Source organism: Drosophila albomicans, unplaced genomic scaffold, assembly GCF_009650485.2.
Source record: "Drosophila albomicans strain 15112-1751.03 unplaced genomic scaffold, ASM965048v2 utg000231l_pilon, whole genome shotgun sequence".
Classification (NCBI taxonomy): domain Eukaryota; kingdom Metazoa; phylum Arthropoda; class Insecta; order Diptera; family Drosophilidae; genus Drosophila; species Drosophila albomicans.
This window is the reverse complement of record NW_026263568.1, coordinates 5,187-23,074: the sequence shown is the minus strand read 5'-3', so window position 1 is coordinate 23,074 and position 17,888 is coordinate 5,187. Positions and strand designations below refer to the sequence as shown.

The window sequence follows — 17,888 nt, the reverse complement described above, 5'->3', positions numbered from 1 at the left end:
AGAGACATTAAACAATCGATTTCAGCCTTTAACATTGAATTGCGGATATGCATACCAAAATAAGTTGATAAGTGAAAATGTTGATCGAGATAAATATATCTATAAATAAATAAATTGATTAATCCTTGCAGATCCTTCAGCACTTTAAGCATCCACGATTGAAGCTGACTTTTGAGCCTTTCAAACAGTATGACGATGTCGATGACAATTTCATAGAAATTCATTTTCATTGCAATTATCCTAACATCACAATATGATATTTTTCCGATATGATGGGCCATTTAATTTCTATAATAAAGCCATGATGCCTTACTATAAGTATAAATTTAAACATACATACATATCTATGTAATAATTATATTGTGGTTAAGTGTTGCAAGTTGCAACTATTTGTCTAGCCTTATAGCGGTTTTTTGGTGGTTTCCCTAATCGCAGCATAAGCCTCGGTATTAAATTTATATACTAGAATATACTGAAACATTGTAGAGTTTGAACTATCGATATTCTGCATGTTTCAGTCTAAGCTTATCGATATCGATAGATATCGCGATTTTCGTGATTCCTGAATCATAATTTCATAGGATGATGCAATTAAAACCAGAATTTTCATAATTGAATCTGGAACTAAAAACGCCAGGATGTTGGACGCACTTAATGACGATTGTCAGTTGGCAATAATCAAGTACTTAAACCTAATCGACCGAATCGCACTATATGAAGCCACCAAGGGCACTTCAAATCGCTTGAATAAGAATATAGCCTATGCCTGGAAACTTCAGCTCAGCTTTATACTTGATTGGAGGGACTATGAGAAGTTTGAAGAGATGCCTGAATTGTTGGACGTGTTCCTATCCAACTGCAGTGCAACAGTGCAGGAATTAAAACTGGACAACGTAAAATTGGACTTTCTCAAACGCTGGAAAAATTACATATTTCCCCGCATGAAAACACTTGAGTACACATTGGATTCCTATCGTGACGATCGGGTTGATGAAGCAATTCAAATAATGGCAAAGCTCTTTCCTGGACTGCATAGTTTAAAGCCTCATGGTGTTTTCCATTGCGTTGTGCTGCAGAAATGGACGCAGATGCGTAAGCTGGACTTGAGTTACACCAGTTACTATGAATGTGAATACGATTGGGTCAAAGATATTGGCAAATGTCAATTGCTTGAAGAGTTGACACTGGATAGCTGTTCGAGTGAGTCCAGCAATTATGATGACCTCATGGCATTGCCCAAGCTGCATAAACTTCGCTTACTGAGTGCTTCTAATGTCGAATTAGCCGAGCTTTTTGAAAAACGTGCCGTGGACGTACATAGGATTATCTTTAGTAATTATCACCCAAATAGCCTAATGACTACGCTGAGTAAAATGCGCAACGTGCGCCACTTTAACATAATAGACATCCAGAATCATTTCTCTAACGAAAACCTACGCGGCTTGATTAAGATTTGGGAACAGCTGGAGCAAATTGACTTGATTGACTTTGAAATCTGGTCCGGGGAGGCAGAATTGTGGCAAACTGTTGCCAGTTGTCCAACGCTTAAGATTCTAAACATCCTAAACACGGATATGAGAGAGGATTTCTTTGAAGTTGGACGCCGTATCATGGAAGAGACACTAAGCAAACGTTCTCAAACTTTAACATTGAATTGCTGCGACGCACACTACAAAAAGTTGGTGAGTGAAAAATGTGGATTGAGATGGACTCATATTCTCTATAAATAAATATCAATAAATTTATATTTGCAGATCCTTCAGAACTTTAAGCATCCACAGTTGAAGGTAACTTTTGAGCCTTTCAAACTATATCACGACGACGATATATATTTCTTAGAAATTCATTTTCACCCTTTGCAATCATCCTAATGTCACTATATGATATTTTTTTCACCAATATGTTGGGTAATTTGATTTTTTGTTCGGATAATAAATAAATGTATGATGCCTTATTATGTATAAGTATAAATTTTGTCATATATTAATCAAAAAATATATAATAATAAATTTAAGTATACATATGTACATACAAATTAAGAGAACAAACATACGAACAAAAATGTAACAAAATGAATTGGAAAATTTATTTTTTGGTTTGTTTAATAATATTCATACTACATATACATACATTAACTATAGGATCTCATTAAATAAAATAAATTTCAGAGGGCAACGAGGGCAAAATTTCATTTTTCCCAGCATGAAGATTTTGGAGTATTCATTTAATGGCGGCAATTTGCATTATGGTGACGAAGCGATTGAGATAATAACAAAGATCTTTTGTCCCAAAGAGATCGCCAAGTATCAACGACTGGAAGAGCTGACATTTATATATGATGATATATTAGCAATGAAGTTGCGTCAGCTGGCTAATTATAATACAAATAAACGCCATGATATCTTAGTGAAGTTACTAAGGAACCGTAGCAAGGACATTCGGAGAATTACGTTTAAAGAAAGCATCAGCCAATATAACATGTGCACATTGAAAAAACCGACCATCTTGGGCGAATTGACTTTGGTTGAATATTGTGGGATCAATGATGAAAATCTGCTAAAGCTGATTGCGAATTTGAAGTACTTAGAGCAACTGGATTTCATCGACTATAATATGAAGATTAGTGAGGTGTTGCTGTGGCAAATTGTTCTCACTTGTCCATCACTAAAGATTCTGACTTTATCGAGCGTGCTGATGAATTTTGAATATGGCTATATATACATGGAGGACGCACTGGACAATCGCTCTCTGCCCTTAACGCTGCATTGGGACAACACGGATGCAAATGAAGAGCTGGTGAGCGAAGTGGAAATAGGAGAAACTGTATTCATCAATATGTCATTGTTATATTCTTGCAGATTCGTCATCACTTCAACCATCCAAAACTAAAGCACTCTTTTTCCCAGTTAAAATCGGATTTATTCAGTTGCAATATGATACAAATTCATTTAAGGCCTTTGCAGTAGTAAAGTAATTTATAATGTCTAAGCTTTTTAGTCACTAAAGCTAATGTTAGCAAAAATCATTTAATAGATATAAAATATTGGTATTTCACATTTCAAATTCACACACTATCAATATTGAACCAGGGCTGCAATTTGTATGATTCTTATTTTGGCACGTTACAAGTTATCGTTATCGATAAATAGTAATATTTATAATAATAATATTATCAGACGTTCCATTTAGATGTTAACCAATTTGTTGATTAATTAAATACGTAATGAATTTAGACGCACTAAACGATGATTGCTTGATGACGATAATTAAGTAATTAAATCTTAAATCAACTGTCGCTATATGAAGGCAAAGGCCATTCAAATCGCTTGAACTCAAATGTTTTCTTTGCCTGGGAGCATGAGCTTTGCCTTCAACTGAATCCAGAGCACTTTCTGAAGTTTGAAGACAATGTTGGACATATTTCCGTCCAGCACCAGTGCAACAATGCAGGAATTGAAACTAGAATAGGTTAATTTCACATTTCCGAACATGAAAACACCGGAATACACATTAAAGAGCTGCGATTGGAATTGTGGTGCAGCAATAGAAATAATGTTAAAGCTCTTTCCTGGACTCCGCTGTGTGAAGACTCATGATGTGTCTCGTTATGATCGGCTGCAGAAATATTCGCAGTTGCGAAAACGCGTTGACCAAATGGTGTATGAATCTTAATGGACTTAAGTGTGCCAAGATTATTATAAAGTGTCGACTGTTGGAAGAGGTGACACTGGCGTGTGACATTGGTCTTATATTTATGATGCGCTCCTGGCGTTGCCCAAGCTGCATACACTTACTTATTATGTGTATGATCGCGATGACATTTTGGGCGTGTTGCTGAAGAAGCGTGGCAGCGACATACATAAGATTACCTTTCACGATTGCATCGGGAAATACAGCATGACCACATTGTGCAAACTGATCCACTTGTACCAATTGACATTGTTGGAAGACGATTGTTTTACAGGCGAAAAACTACGCAAACTGGTTACAGATTTAAGGCCCTTGCACCGATTACATATCATTGACCATCGGGTGATGTTGAATGAGGCAGAGTTGTAGTAAATTGTTGCCAGCTGCCCATCGCTAAAGATCCTGAATATATCAGGCACGCAGTTGCACTATGATTTCTTTGAATGTAGCCGGTGTCTCATGAAGGCGATACTGAAAAATCGTTCTCAGCCCTTAGCATTGTATTGCCACAACACAGATGAAAACGAAAAACTGGTGAGTGTTGTGCAGAAAGTCTTCTGCTCTTAAGTATTCATTTCATTATCCTTACAGATACAGCGTCACTTCAAACATCCAAACCTGAGGTTTTCTTGTATGCCTTTAGAACCGGAGAACGTCGGCTGGAATATGCTGCGAGTGCATTTGAAACCGTTGAACCTATCCTAAATTCCGTAATGTGATACTTTTCACTAATGAAATTTAAAATTACAATTACAATAAATGATTCAAAACACTATAATTTGAAATTGATAATTATGATTTTATTATGATATTATTTAATATAACTAAATCTAAACTTATGCAGAATGAGAGAAAAATTGATATTTTTATGCCACCACAGAAATATTTCAAATAAGTCACAGTGTGACCATAACATACAATTTCTTTAATACCGTGTCAAACGTAGGCATACTATACACACATATGTCAATAAAATAAAGTTAGTTTTTTTTTAAAAAAAGTAACAGTAATTCGTACACCCACTAACATACAAATATTAATTAAACGCTATGCCCAATTAACAAATCGAAAAAAATGAGTAATACTTTACCAGGGCTACTAAAAAAACTTGACTTATAAGCAAATAAGCAATAATCTTAAGTCTTGTGTATACCTGGAAAAAACACTCTTTAACATTGAATTGCGGATATGCAAACCAAAATAAGTTGGTAAGTGAAAAGGTAGTTCGAGATAAATATATCTATAAGTAGATATCAATTGATTTATTCTTGCAGATCCTTCAGCACTTTAGGCATCCACAATTAAAGCTGACTTTTGAGCCTTTTAAACAGTATGACGATGTCGATTAATTTTCATCCTTTGCAATTATCCTAACGTCACTATATGATATTTTTCCATTTAATAATCTGGTTCGCATAATAAAGCCATTATGCCCTATTAAAAGTATAAATTTAATCATACAAATATAATTATATTGTGGCAAAGTGTTGCCAGTTGCAACTAACTATTTGTCTAACCTTATTGCGATTTTTGGTGGTTTCCCGCATCGAAGCATGAACCTCGGTATTATATTTATATACTAGAATATACTGAAACATTGTAGAGTTTGGACTATCGATATTCTGCATTTTTCAGTCTAAGCTTATCGATATTGATAGATATCGGGATTTTCGGGATTTCTGACTCATAATTTCATTGGAAGCTGCAATAAGAACCAGAATTTTTATAATTTAATCTGAAACTAAAAACGCCAGGATGTTGGACGCACTTAATGACGATTGTCAGTTGGCAATAATCAAGTATTTAAACCTATTCGACCGAATCGCACTATATGAAGCCACCAAGGGCACTTCAAATCGCTTAAACAAGAATGTAGCCTATGCCTGGAAACTTCAGCTCAGCTTTATACTTGATTGGAGTGACTATCAGAAGTTTGAAGCGATGCCTAAATTGTTGGACGTGTTTCTATCCAACTGCAGTGCAACAATGCAGGAATTAATACTGGAAAGAGTAAAATTGGACTTTCTCAAACGCTGGGAAAATTACACATTTCCAAGCATGAAAACACTTGAGTACACCTTGCATTCCGGTGTACATCGGGTTTCCGATGAAGCAATTCAAATAATGGCAAAGCTCTTTCCTGGACTGCGTAGTTTAAAGCCTGATGGTGCTTTTGATTGCGTTGTGCTTCAGAAATGGACGCAGATGCGTAAGCTGGACTTTAGTTACACCAGTTACTATGAATGTGAATACGATTGGGTCAAAGATATTGGCAAATGTCAATTGCTTGAAGAGTTGACACTGGATGACCGTAGGATTATGTCCAGCAATTATGATGACCTCATGGCATTGCCCAAGCTGCATAAACTTCGCTTACTGAGTGCTTCTAATGTCGAATTATCCAAGTTTTTTGAAAAACGTGCCGTGGACGTACATAGAATTATCTTTAGTGATGATTACCCAAATGGATACATGACTACGCTGCGTAAAATGCGCAACGTGCGCCACTTACACATAATGTACTACGAGAATCATTTCTCTATCGGAAACCTTCGCGACTTGATTAAGATTTGGAAACAGCTGGAGCAAATTGACTTGAGTAGCATTCATATCTGGTCCAGGGAGGCAGAATTGTGGCAAACTGTTGCCAGTTGTCCAACGCTTAAGATTCTAAACATCCTAAACACGGATATGAGAGAGGATTTCTTTGAAGTTGGACGCCGTATCATGGAAGAGACACTAAGCAAACGTTCTCAAACTTTAACATTGAATTTCTACGACGCACACTACGAGGAGTTGGTGAGTGAAAAATGTGTATCGAGATGGACTCTATAAATAGATATCAATTGATTTATCCTTGCAGATCCTTCAGAACTTTAAGCATCCACAATTGAAAGTATCTTTTGAGCCTCTCAAACTGTATGACGACGAAATAGATTTTGTAGAAATTCATTTTCAGCCTTTGCAATCATCCTAATGTCACTATATGATATTTTTTCCCAATATGTTGGGTAATTTGATTTCGGATAATAAATAAATGTATGATGCCTTATTATATATAAGTATAAATTTTGTCATATATTAATAAATAAATATATAATAATAAATTTAAGTATACATACATACATATTAAGAGAACAAACATATGAACATACCTCCAAATGTCAACAAAATGAATTGGAAAATTTATTTTTTGGTTTGTTTAATAATATTCATACTACATATACATACATTAACTATAGGATCTCATTAAATTAAATAAATTTCAGTGATTTAATAAGTACTTGTGACATTTGTTACAATCGTTTGAAATTAAATAAAACTAAACATAAACAAATCGAACTGATAAGAAAGTGTCAATAAAATCAGTATTAAACTAAACAGTAGATCTTAAAATGAACTATTTTATAACCCAGAGAATACCGAAATGGCCACACTGGTTGCATTATCAACAATGGACCAGGGCTGCTAAACACTATCATTTATATGATGGCACTGTATAGGTAAAGCCTATTTATTGCGATAACTGATAATAACTTTGTGTGATCAAACATAACAATTGTATACAACAAAATAAAGTAAATTAATTACGGAATGAATTTGGACGTACTCAACAATGATTGTTGGTTGGCGATAATCAAGTACTTGGATCTTACGGACCAATTTGCGCTATATGACGCCATCCAAGGCGTTTCATATTGCTTGCACTCAAGTATGGTCTATGTCTGGCAACATCAAATTTCCTGCAAACTAACTGAAGTCAACTTTAAACAGTTTAAAGAGTCGCCTGAGATGTTGGATATTTTCTTAGCCAGCATTAGTCCAAAAGTGCAAAAATTACACCTGAAGTTTGTCACAATGGATTTTCTCAAACGAGGGCAAAATTTCACATTTCCCAGCATGAAAATTTTGGAGTATTCATTCAACGGCAATTTGCATTATGGTGACTATGAAGAATCAATTGATATAATGACAAAGATCTTTTGCCCCAAAGAGATCGCCAAGTATCAGCGACTGGAAGAGCTGACATTTATTTACGATGATATATTAGCAATGAAGTTGCGTCAGTTGGCAAACTATAATACAAATAAACGCCATGATATCTTATTGGAGCTACTAAAGAACCGTAGCAAGGACATTCGGAGGATTATGTTTAAAGAAAGCATCAGCCAATATAACATGTGCACACTAGAAAAACCGACCAACTTGGGCAAATTGACTTTGGTTGAATATTGTGGGATCAATGATGAAAATCTGCTAAAGCTGATTGCGAATTTGAAGTACTTAGAGCAACTGGATTTCATAGACTATAATATGAAGATTAGTGAGTTATTGCTGTGGCAAATTGTTCTAACTTGTCCATCACTAAAGATTCTGATTTTATCGAGCGTGCTGATGAATTTTGAATATGGCTATATTTACATGGAGGACGCACTGGACAATCGCTCTCTGCCCTTAACTCTGCATTGGGACAACACGGATGCAAATGAAGAGCTGGTGAGTGAAGTGGTAATAGGAGAAACTGTCTTTTCATCAATATGAAATTGTTATATTTTTGCAGATTCGTCATCACTTCAACCATCCAAAACTAAAGCACTCTTTTTCCCAGTTAAAATCGGATTTATTCAGTTGCAATATGATACAAATTCATTTAAGGCCTTTGCAGTAGTAAAGTAATTTATAATGTCTAAGCTTTTTAGTCACTAAACCTAAGACAATATATTGGCAAAAGAGATTTAATATATTTAAAATATTGGTATTTCACATTTCACATTCACACACTATTAATATTGAAGCAGGGCTGACAATCTGTATGATTCATATTTTGGCACGTTACAAGTTATCGTTATCGATAAATAGTAATATTTATTTTATCAGACGTTATTTAGATGTTAACGAATTTGTTGATTAATTAAATACGCAATGAATTTAGACGCACTAAACGATGATTGCTTGATGACGATAATTAAGTACTTTAATATTAAATCAAATGTTTTCTTTGCCTGGGAGCATGAGCTTTGCCTTGAACTGAATCCAGAGAACTTTCTGAAGTTTGAAGAAAAGCCAGAAATGTTGGACATACTTCCTCAAACGCTGGCAGAACTTCACATTTCCGAACATGAAAAACACCGGAATACACATTAAAGAGCTGCGATTAAAGCTCTTTCCTGGACTCCGCTGTGGGAAGACTCATGATGGGTCTCGTTATGATCGGCTGCAGAAATATTTGCAGTTGCGCAAACGCGTTGAACGAATGGTGTGAGAATCTTAATGGACATGAGTGACCCGGAATTATTATAAAGTGTCGACTGTTGGAAGAGGTGACACTGGCGTGTGACATTGGTCTGACATTTATGATACGCTCATGGCGTTGCCCAAGCTGCATACACTTACTTATTATGTGTATGATCGCGATGACATTTTGGGCGTGTTGCTGAAGAAGCGTGGCAGCGACATACATAAGATTACCTTTCACGATTGCATCGGGAAATACAGCATGACCACATTGTGCAAACTTATCTACTTGTACCAATTGGCATTGTTGGAAGACGATTGTTATACAGGCGAAAAACTACGCCAACTGATTACAGATTTAAGGCCCTTGCACCGATTACATATCATTGACCATCGGGTGATGTTGAATGAGGCAGAGTTGTAGTAAATTGTTGCCAGCTGCCCATCGCTAAAGATCCTGAATATATCAGGCACGCAGTTGCACTATGATTTCTTTGAATGTAGCCGGTGTCTCATGAAGGCGATACTGAAAAATCGTTCTCAGCCCTTAGCATTGTATTCCCACAACACAGATGAAAACGAAAAACTGGTGAGTGTTGTGCAGAAAGTCTTCTGCTCTTAAGTATTCATTTCATTATCCTTACAGATACAGCGTCACTTCAAACATCCAAACCTGAGGTTTTCTTGTATGCCTTTAGAACCGGAGAACGTCGGCTGGAATATGCTGCGAGTGCATTTGAAACCGTTGGACCTATCCTAAATTCCATAATGTGACACTTTTCACTAATGAAATTTACAAAAATTAGAATTACAATAAATGATTCAAAACACAATAATTTGAAATTGATAAATATGATTTTATTATGATATTATTTAATATAACTAAATCTAAACTTATGCAGAATGAGAGAAAAATTGATATTTTTATGCCACCACAAAAATATTTCGAATAACTCACAGTGTGACCATAGGCATACTATACACACATATGTCAATAAAATAAAGTTAGTTTTTTTTTAAAAAAAGTAACAGTAATTCGTACACCCACTAACATACAAATATTAATTAAACGCTATGCCCAATTAACAAATCGAAAAAAATGAGTAATACTTTACCAGGGCTACTAAAAAAACTTGACTTATAAGCAAATAAGCAATAATCTTAAGTCTTGTGTATACCTGGAAAAAACACTCTTTAACATTGAATTGCGGATATGCAAACCAAAATAAGTTGGTAAGTGAAAAGGTAGTTCGAGATAAATATATCTATAAGTAGATATCAATTGATTTATTCTTGCAGATCCTTCAGCACTTTAGGCATCCACAATTAAAGCTGACTTTTGAGCCTTTTAAACAGTATGACGATGTCGATTAATTTTCATCCTTTGCAATTATCCTAACGTCACTATATATGATATTTTTCCATTTAATAATCTGGTTCGCATAATAAAGCCATTATGCCCTATTAAAAGTATAAATTTTAATCATACAAATATAATTATATTGTGGCAAAGTGTTGCCAGTTGCAACTAACTATTTGTCTAACCTTATTGCGATTTTTGGTGGTTTCCCGCATCGAAGCATGAACCTCGGTATTATATTTATATACTAGAATATACTGAAACATTGTAGAGTTTGGACTATCGATATTCTGCATTTTTCAGTCTAAGCTTATCGATATTGATAGATATCGGGATTTTCGGGATTTCTGACTCATAATTTCATTGGAAGCTGCAATAAGAACCAGAATTTTTATAATTTAATCTGAAACTAAAAACGCCAGGATGTTGGACGCACTTAATGACGATTGTCAGTTGGCAATAATCAAGTACTTAAATCTAAATGAGCAAATCGCACTATATAAAGCCACCAAGGGCACTTCAAATCGCTTGAATAAGAATGTAGCCTATGCCTGGAAACTTCAGCTTAGATTTGTACTTGATTGGAGGGACTATGAGAAGTTTGAAGAGATGCCTGAATTGTTGGACGTGTTCCTATCTAACTGCAGTGCAACAATGCAGGAGTTAAAACTGGACAACGTAAAATTGGACTTTCTCAAACGCTGGGAAAATTACATATTTCCCCGCATGAAAACACTTGAGTACACATTAGATTCCTATCGTGACGATCGCGTTGCCAATGAAGCAATTCAAACAATGGCAAAGCTCTTTCCTGGACTGCATAGTTTAAAGACTGATGGTGATTTCCATTGCGTTGTGCTGCAGAAATGGACGCAGATGCGTAAGCTGGACTTGAGCAACTGGGTTTACTATGAAAGTGAATACGATTGGCTCAAAGATATTGCCAAATGCCAATTGCTTGAAGAGTTGACACTGGATCACTGTTGGATTAAGTCCAGCAATTATGATGACCTCATGGCGTTGCCCAAGCTGCATAAACTTCGCTTACTGAGTGCTTCTGAAGTCGAATTATCCAAGCTTTTTGAAAAACGTGCCGTGGACGTACATAGGATAATCTTTAGTGATGATTACCCAAATGGATACATGACTACGCTGCGTAAAATGTGCAACGTGCGCCACTTAAACATGATGGACATCCAGAATCATTTGTCTATCGAAAACCTACGCGACTTGATTAAGATTTGGAAACAGCTGGAGCAAATTGACTTGATTGACTTTACAATCTGGTCCGGGGAGGCAGAATTGTGGCAAACTGTTGCCAGATGTCCAACGCTTAAGATTCTAAACATCGTAAACTCGGATATGACAAAGGATTTCTTTGAAGTTGAACGCCGTATCATGGAAGAGACACTAAACAATCGTTCTCTCAAACTTTAACATTGAATTGCTACGACGCACACTACGAGGAGTTGGTGAGTGAAAAATGTGGATCGAGATGGACTCTATAAATAGATATCAATTGATTTATCCTTGCAGATCCTTCAGAACTTTAAGCATCCACAATTGAAAGTATCTTTTGAGCCTCTCAAACTGTATGACGACGAAGAAGTAGAAGATTTTTGTAGAAATTCATTTTCAGCCTTTGCAATCATCCTAATGTCGCTATATGATATTTTTTTCCCAATATGTTGGGTAATTTGATTTCGGATAATAAATAAATGTATGATGTCTTATTATATATATAAGTATAAATTTTGTCATATATTAATAAATAAATATATAATAATAAATTTAAGTATACATACATTCGTATTAAGAGAACAAACATATATGAACATACCTCCAAATGTAACAAAATGAATTGGAAAATTTATTTTTTGGTTTGTTTAATTATACTCATACTACATATACAACATTAACTATAGAATCTTATTAAATAAAATAAATTTCAGTGATTTAATAAGTACTTGTGACATTTGTTACAATCATTTGAAATTAAATAAAAACTAAACATAAACAAATCGAACTGATAAGAAAGTGTCAATATCAGTATTAAACTAAAACAGTAGATTTTAAAATGAACTATTTCATAACCCAGAGAATACCGAAATGGCCACACTGTTTGGATTATCAACAATGGACCAGGGCTGCTAAACACTATCATTCATATGATGGCACTGTATTGGTAAAGCCTATTTATTTCGATAACTGATAATAACTTTGTGTGATCAAACATAACAATTGTATACAACAAAATAAAGTAAATTAATTACGGAATGAATTTGGACGTACTCAACAATGATTGTTGGTTGGCGATAATCAAGTACTTGGATCTTACGGACCAATTTGCGCTATATGACGCCATCAAGGCGTTTCATATTGCTTGCACTCAAGTATGGTCTATGTCTGGCGACATCAAATTTCCTGCAAACTAACTGAAGTCAACTTTCAACAACTTAAAGAGTCGCCGGAGATGTTGGATATTTTCTTAGCCAGCATTAGTCCAAAAGTGCAAAAAAATTACACCTGAAGTTTGTCACAATGGATTTTCTCAAACGAGGGCAAAATTTCACATTTCCCAGCATGAAGATTTTGGAGTATTCATTCAATGGCGGCAATTTGCATTATGGTGACGAAGCGATTGAGATAATAACAAAGATCTTTTGTCCCAAAGAGATCGCCAAGTATCAACGACTGAAAGAGCTGACATTTATATATGATGATATATTAGCAATGAAGTTGCGTCAGCTGGCTAACTATAATACAAATAAACGCCATGATATCTTGGTGGAGCTACTAAAGAACCGTAGCAAGGACATTCGGAGGATTATGTTTAAAGAAAGCATCAGCCAATATAACATGTGCACACTAGAAAAACCGACCAACTTGGGCAAATTGACTTTGGTTGAATATTGTGGGATCAATGATGAAAATCTGCTAAAGCTGATTGCGAAATTTAAAGTACTTAGAGCAACTGGATTTCATCGACTATAATATGAAGATTAGTGAGTTATTGCTGTGGCAAATTGTTCTAACTTGTCCATCACTAAAGATTCTGACTTTATCGAGCGTGCTGATGAATTTTTGAATATGGCTATATATACATGGAGGACGCACTGGACAATCGCTCTCTGCCTTTAACGCTGCATTGGGACAACACGGATGCAAATGAAGAGCTGGTGAGCGAAGTGGAAATATAGGAGAAACTGTATTCATCAATATGTCATTGTTATATTCTTGCAGATTCGTCATCACTTCAACCATCCAAAACTAAAGCACTCTTTTTCCCAGTTAAAATCGGATTTATTCAGTTGCAATATGATACAAATTCATTTAAGGCCTTTGCAGTAGTAAAGTAATTTATAATGTCTAAGCTTTTTAGTCACTAAAGCTAAGGCAAGAGTCATTTAATAGATATAAAATATTGGTATTTCACATTCACACACTATCAATATTGAACCAGGGGCTGCCAATCTGTATGATTTCATATTATGGCTCGTTACAAGTTATCGTTATCGATAAATAGTAATATTTTGTTTTTTATCAGACGTTCCATTTAGATGTTAACAAATTTGTTGATTAATTAAATACGCAATGAATTTAGACGCACTAAACGATGATTGCTTGATGACGATAATTAAGTACTTTAATATTAAATCAAATGTTTTCTTTGCCTGGGAGCATGAGCTTTGCTTTCAACTGAATCCAGAGAACTTTCTGAAGTTTGAAGAAAAGCCAGAAATGTTGGACATATTTCTGCCCAGCACTAGTGCAACAATGCAGGAATTGAAACTAGAATGGGTTACAGAGCTGTTCCTCAAACGCTGGCAGAACTTTCACATTTCCGAACATGAAAACACCGGAATACACATTAAAGAGCTGCGATTAAAGCTCTTTCCTGGACTTCGCTGTATGAAGACTCATGATGGGTCTCGTTATGATCGGCTGCAGAAATATTTGCAATTGCGCAAACGCGTTGAACGAATGGTGTGAGAATCTTAATGACACTGAGTGACCCGGAATTATTATAAATTGTCGGCTGTTGAAAGAGGTGACACTGGCGTGTGATTTTCATTGGTCTGACATTTATGATGCGCTGATGGCGTTGCCCAAGCTGCATACACTTACTTATTATGTGTCTTGATCGCGATTTGGGCGTGTTGCTGAAGAAGCGTGGCAGCGACATACATAAGATTACCTTTCCCGATTGCATCGGCAAAATACAGCATGACAACATTGTGCAACTGATCCACTTGTACCAATTGACATTGTTTGAAGACGATTGTTATACAGGCGAAAATCTACGCAAACTGATTACAGATTTAAGGCACTTGCAACAACTGGATATCATCGACCATCGGGTGATGTTGAATGAGGCAGAGCTGTGGCAAACTGTTGCCAGCTACCATCGCTAAAGATCCTGAATATATCAGGCACGCAGTTGCACTATGATTTCGTTTTCAGTCCTTAGCATTGTATTCCTACAACACAGGTGAAAACGAAAAACTGGTGAGTGTTGTGCAGAAAAGTCTTCTGCTCTTAAGTATTCATTTCATTATCCTTACAGATATAGCGTCACGTCAAGCATCCAAATCTGAGGTTTTCTTTTATGCCTTTAGAACTGGAGAACGTCGGCTGGAATATGATGCGAGTGCATTTTGAAACCGTTGGACCCATTCCAAATTCCGTAATGTGATACTTTTGACTAATGAAATTTACAAAATTACAATTACAATAAATGATTCAAAACACTATTATTTGATATTGATAATTATGATTTTATTATGATATTATTTAATACATCTAAATCTAGTCCTTATACTTATGCAGAATGAGAGAAAATTGCTATTTTTATGCCACCACAGAAATATTTCAAATAAGTCACAGTGTGACCATAACATATAATTTCTTTAATGCCGTGTCAAACGTAGGCATACTATACATACATATGTCTATAAAATAAAAAGTTAAGTATTTTTTAAATAAAAGTAACAGTAATTCGTATACCCATTAATATACAAATATTAATTAAACGCTATGCCCAATTAACAACGCTCGACAAATCAAAAAAAGTGAGTAATACTTTATCAGGGCTACTAAAAAAACCTATAAGCAAATAAGCAATAAACTTAAGTCTGGTGTATGCCTGGAAAAACAGCCTTTAACATTGAAATGCGGATATACATTTTGGTATGCATTGGTTGGTAAGTGAAAATGTAGTTCGAGTTCGAAATATATCTATAAATAAATATCAGTTGATTTATCCTTGCAGATCCTTCAGCACTTTAGGCATCCACGATTGAAGCTGACTTTTGAGCCTTTTAAACAGCATGACGATGTCGATTAATTTTCATCCTTTGTAATTAACCTAACGTCACTATATGATATTTTTTCCATTTAATTTCTTGTTCGCATAATAAGCCATTATGCCTTATTAAAAGTATAAATTAAATCATACAAATATAATTATATTGTGGCAAAGTGTTGCCAGTTGCAACTAACTATTTGTCTAACCTTATTGCGATTTTTGGTGGTTTCCCGCATCGAAGCATGCGCCTCGGTATTATATTTATATACTAAAATATACTGAAACATTGTAGAGTTTGGACTATCGATATTCTGAATGTTTCAGTCTAAGCTTATCGATATTGATAGATATCGGGATTTCCGGTGTTCATGAATCATAATTTCATTGGAAGCTGCAATAAGAACCAGAACTTTTATAATTTAATCTGAAACTAAAAACGCCAGGATGTTGGACGCACTTAATGACGATTGTCAGTTGGCAATAATCAAGTACTTAAACCTATTCGACCAAATCGCACTATATGAAGCCACCAAGGGCACTTCAAATCGCTTAAACGAGAATGTAGCCTATGCCTGGAAACTTCAGCTCTTTATTCTTGATTGGAGGGACTATGAGAAGTTTGAAGAGATGCCTGAATTGTTGGACTTGTTCCTATCCAACTGCAGTGCAACAATGCAGAAATTAAAACTGGACAACGTAAAATTGGACTTTCTCAAACGCTGGGAAAATTACACATTTCCCCGCATGAAAACACTTGAGTACACATTGGATTCCTATCGTGACGATTGGGTTGATGAAGCAATTCAAATAATGGCAAAGCTCTTTCCTGGACTGCATAGTTTAAAGCCTGATGGTGATTTTGATTGCGTTGTGCTGCAGAAATGGACGCAGATGCGTAAGCTGGACTTGAGTTACACCAGTTACTATAAATGTGAATACGATTGGGTCAAAGATATTGGCAAATGTCAATTGCTTGAAGAGTTGACACTGGATAGCTGTTCGAGTGAGTCCAGCAATTATGATGACCTCATGGCATTGCCCAAGCTGCATAAACTTCGCTTACTGAGTGCTTCTAATGTCGAATTATCCAAGTTTTTTGAAAAACGTGCCGTGGACGTACATAGAATTATCATTAGTGATGATCACCCAAATAGATTCATGACTACGCTGCGTAAAATGCGCAACGTGCGCCACTTAAGCATGATGGACATCCAGAATCGTTTCTCTATCGAAAACCTACGCGACTTGATTAAGATTTGGAAACGGCTGGAGCAATTGACTTGATTGACTTTGAAATCTGGGTCCGGGGAGCAGAATTGTGGCAAACTGTTGCTAGTTGTCCAACGCTTAAGATTCTAAACATCTTAAACACGGATATGAGAAAGGATTTCTTTGAAGTTGGACGTCGTAACATGGAAGAGACACTAAATAATCGTTCTCAAACTTTAACATTGAATTGTTACGAGACACACTACAAAAAGTTGGTGAGTGAAAAATGTGGATCGAGATGGACTCTATAAATAGATATCAATTGATTTATCCTTGCAGATCCTTCAGAACTTTAAGCATCCACAATTGAAAGTATCTTTGAGCCTCTCAAACTGTATGACGACGAAGAAGATTTTGTAGAAATTCATTTTCAGCCTTTGCAATCATCCTAATGTCGCTATATGATATTTTTTTCCCAATATGTTGGGTAATTTGATTTCGGATAATAAATAAATGTATGATGCCTTATTATATATAAGTATAAATTTTGTCATATATTAATAAATAAATATATAATAATAAATTTAAGTATACATACATACATATTAAGAGAACAAACATATGAACATACCTCCAAATATAACAAAATAAATTGGAAATTTATTTTTTTGGTTTGTTTAATTATATTCATACTACATATACATACATTAACTATAGGATCTCATTAAATTAAATAAATTTCAGTGATTTAATAAATACTTGTGACATTTGTTACAATCGTTTGAAATTAAATAAAACTAAACATAAACAAATCAAACTGATAAGAAAGTGTCAATAAAATCAGTATTAAACTAAACAGTAGATTTTAAAATGAACTATTTCATAACCCAGAGAATACCGAAATGGCCACACACTGTTTGGATTATCAACAATGGACCAGGGCTGCTAAACACTATCATTTATATGATGGCACTGTATAGGTTAAAGCCTATTTATTTCGATAACTGATAATAACATTGTGTGATCAAGCATAACAAACAACAAAATAAAGAAAATTAATTACGGAATGAATTTGGACGTACTCAA

The 17,888-nt window shown here is 35.2% G+C and overlaps 2 protein-coding genes across 6 annotated transcripts; both read left to right on the top strand.

Annotated features, from left to right (window-relative positions):
- The first annotated feature begins 523 nt into the window (after positions 1 to 523).
- On the top strand, positions 524 to 17,438 carry LOC117565766 (uncharacterized). 2 transcript variants are annotated; one of them, XM_052008326.1, is made up of 3 exons: positions 524 to 692; positions 5,500 to 6,489; positions 17,142 to 17,438. In XM_052008326.1, the coding sequence occupies exons 1-3, from the start codon at positions 639 to 641 to the stop codon at positions 17,220 to 17,222; spliced, it is 1,125 nt and encodes a 374-aa protein (XP_051864286.1). In that variant the 5' UTR covers positions 524 to 638; the 3' UTR covers positions 17,223 to 17,438. The 2 variants fall into 2 exon arrangements, with proteins under 2 accessions (XP_051864286.1, XP_051864285.1); XM_052008325.1 differs by lacking the exon at positions 17,142 to 17,438 and adding an exon at positions 6,554 to 6,839.
- LOC117565772 (uncharacterized) lies at positions 2,175 to 13,689 on the top strand. 4 transcript variants are annotated; one of them, XM_052008329.1, is made up of 3 exons: positions 2,175 to 2,623; positions 2,728 to 2,796; positions 13,529 to 13,689. In XM_052008329.1, exons 1-2 carry the CDS (start codon positions 2,203 to 2,205, stop codon positions 2,787 to 2,789), a joined length of 483 nt encoding a protein of 160 aa, XP_051864289.1. In that variant the 5' UTR covers positions 2,175 to 2,202; the 3' UTR covers positions 2,790 to 2,796; positions 13,529 to 13,689. The 4 variants fall into 4 exon arrangements, with proteins under 4 accessions (XP_051864289.1, XP_051864288.1, XP_034100938.1 ...); XM_052008328.1 differs by lacking the exon at positions 13,529 to 13,689 and adding an exon at positions 8,252 to 8,396 and having other exon boundaries at positions 2,176 to 2,623; XM_034245047.2 differs by lacking the exon at positions 13,529 to 13,689 and adding an exon at positions 2,859 to 2,985 and having other exon boundaries at positions 2,176 to 2,623.
- Positions 17,439 to 17,888: the final 450 nt, after the last annotated feature.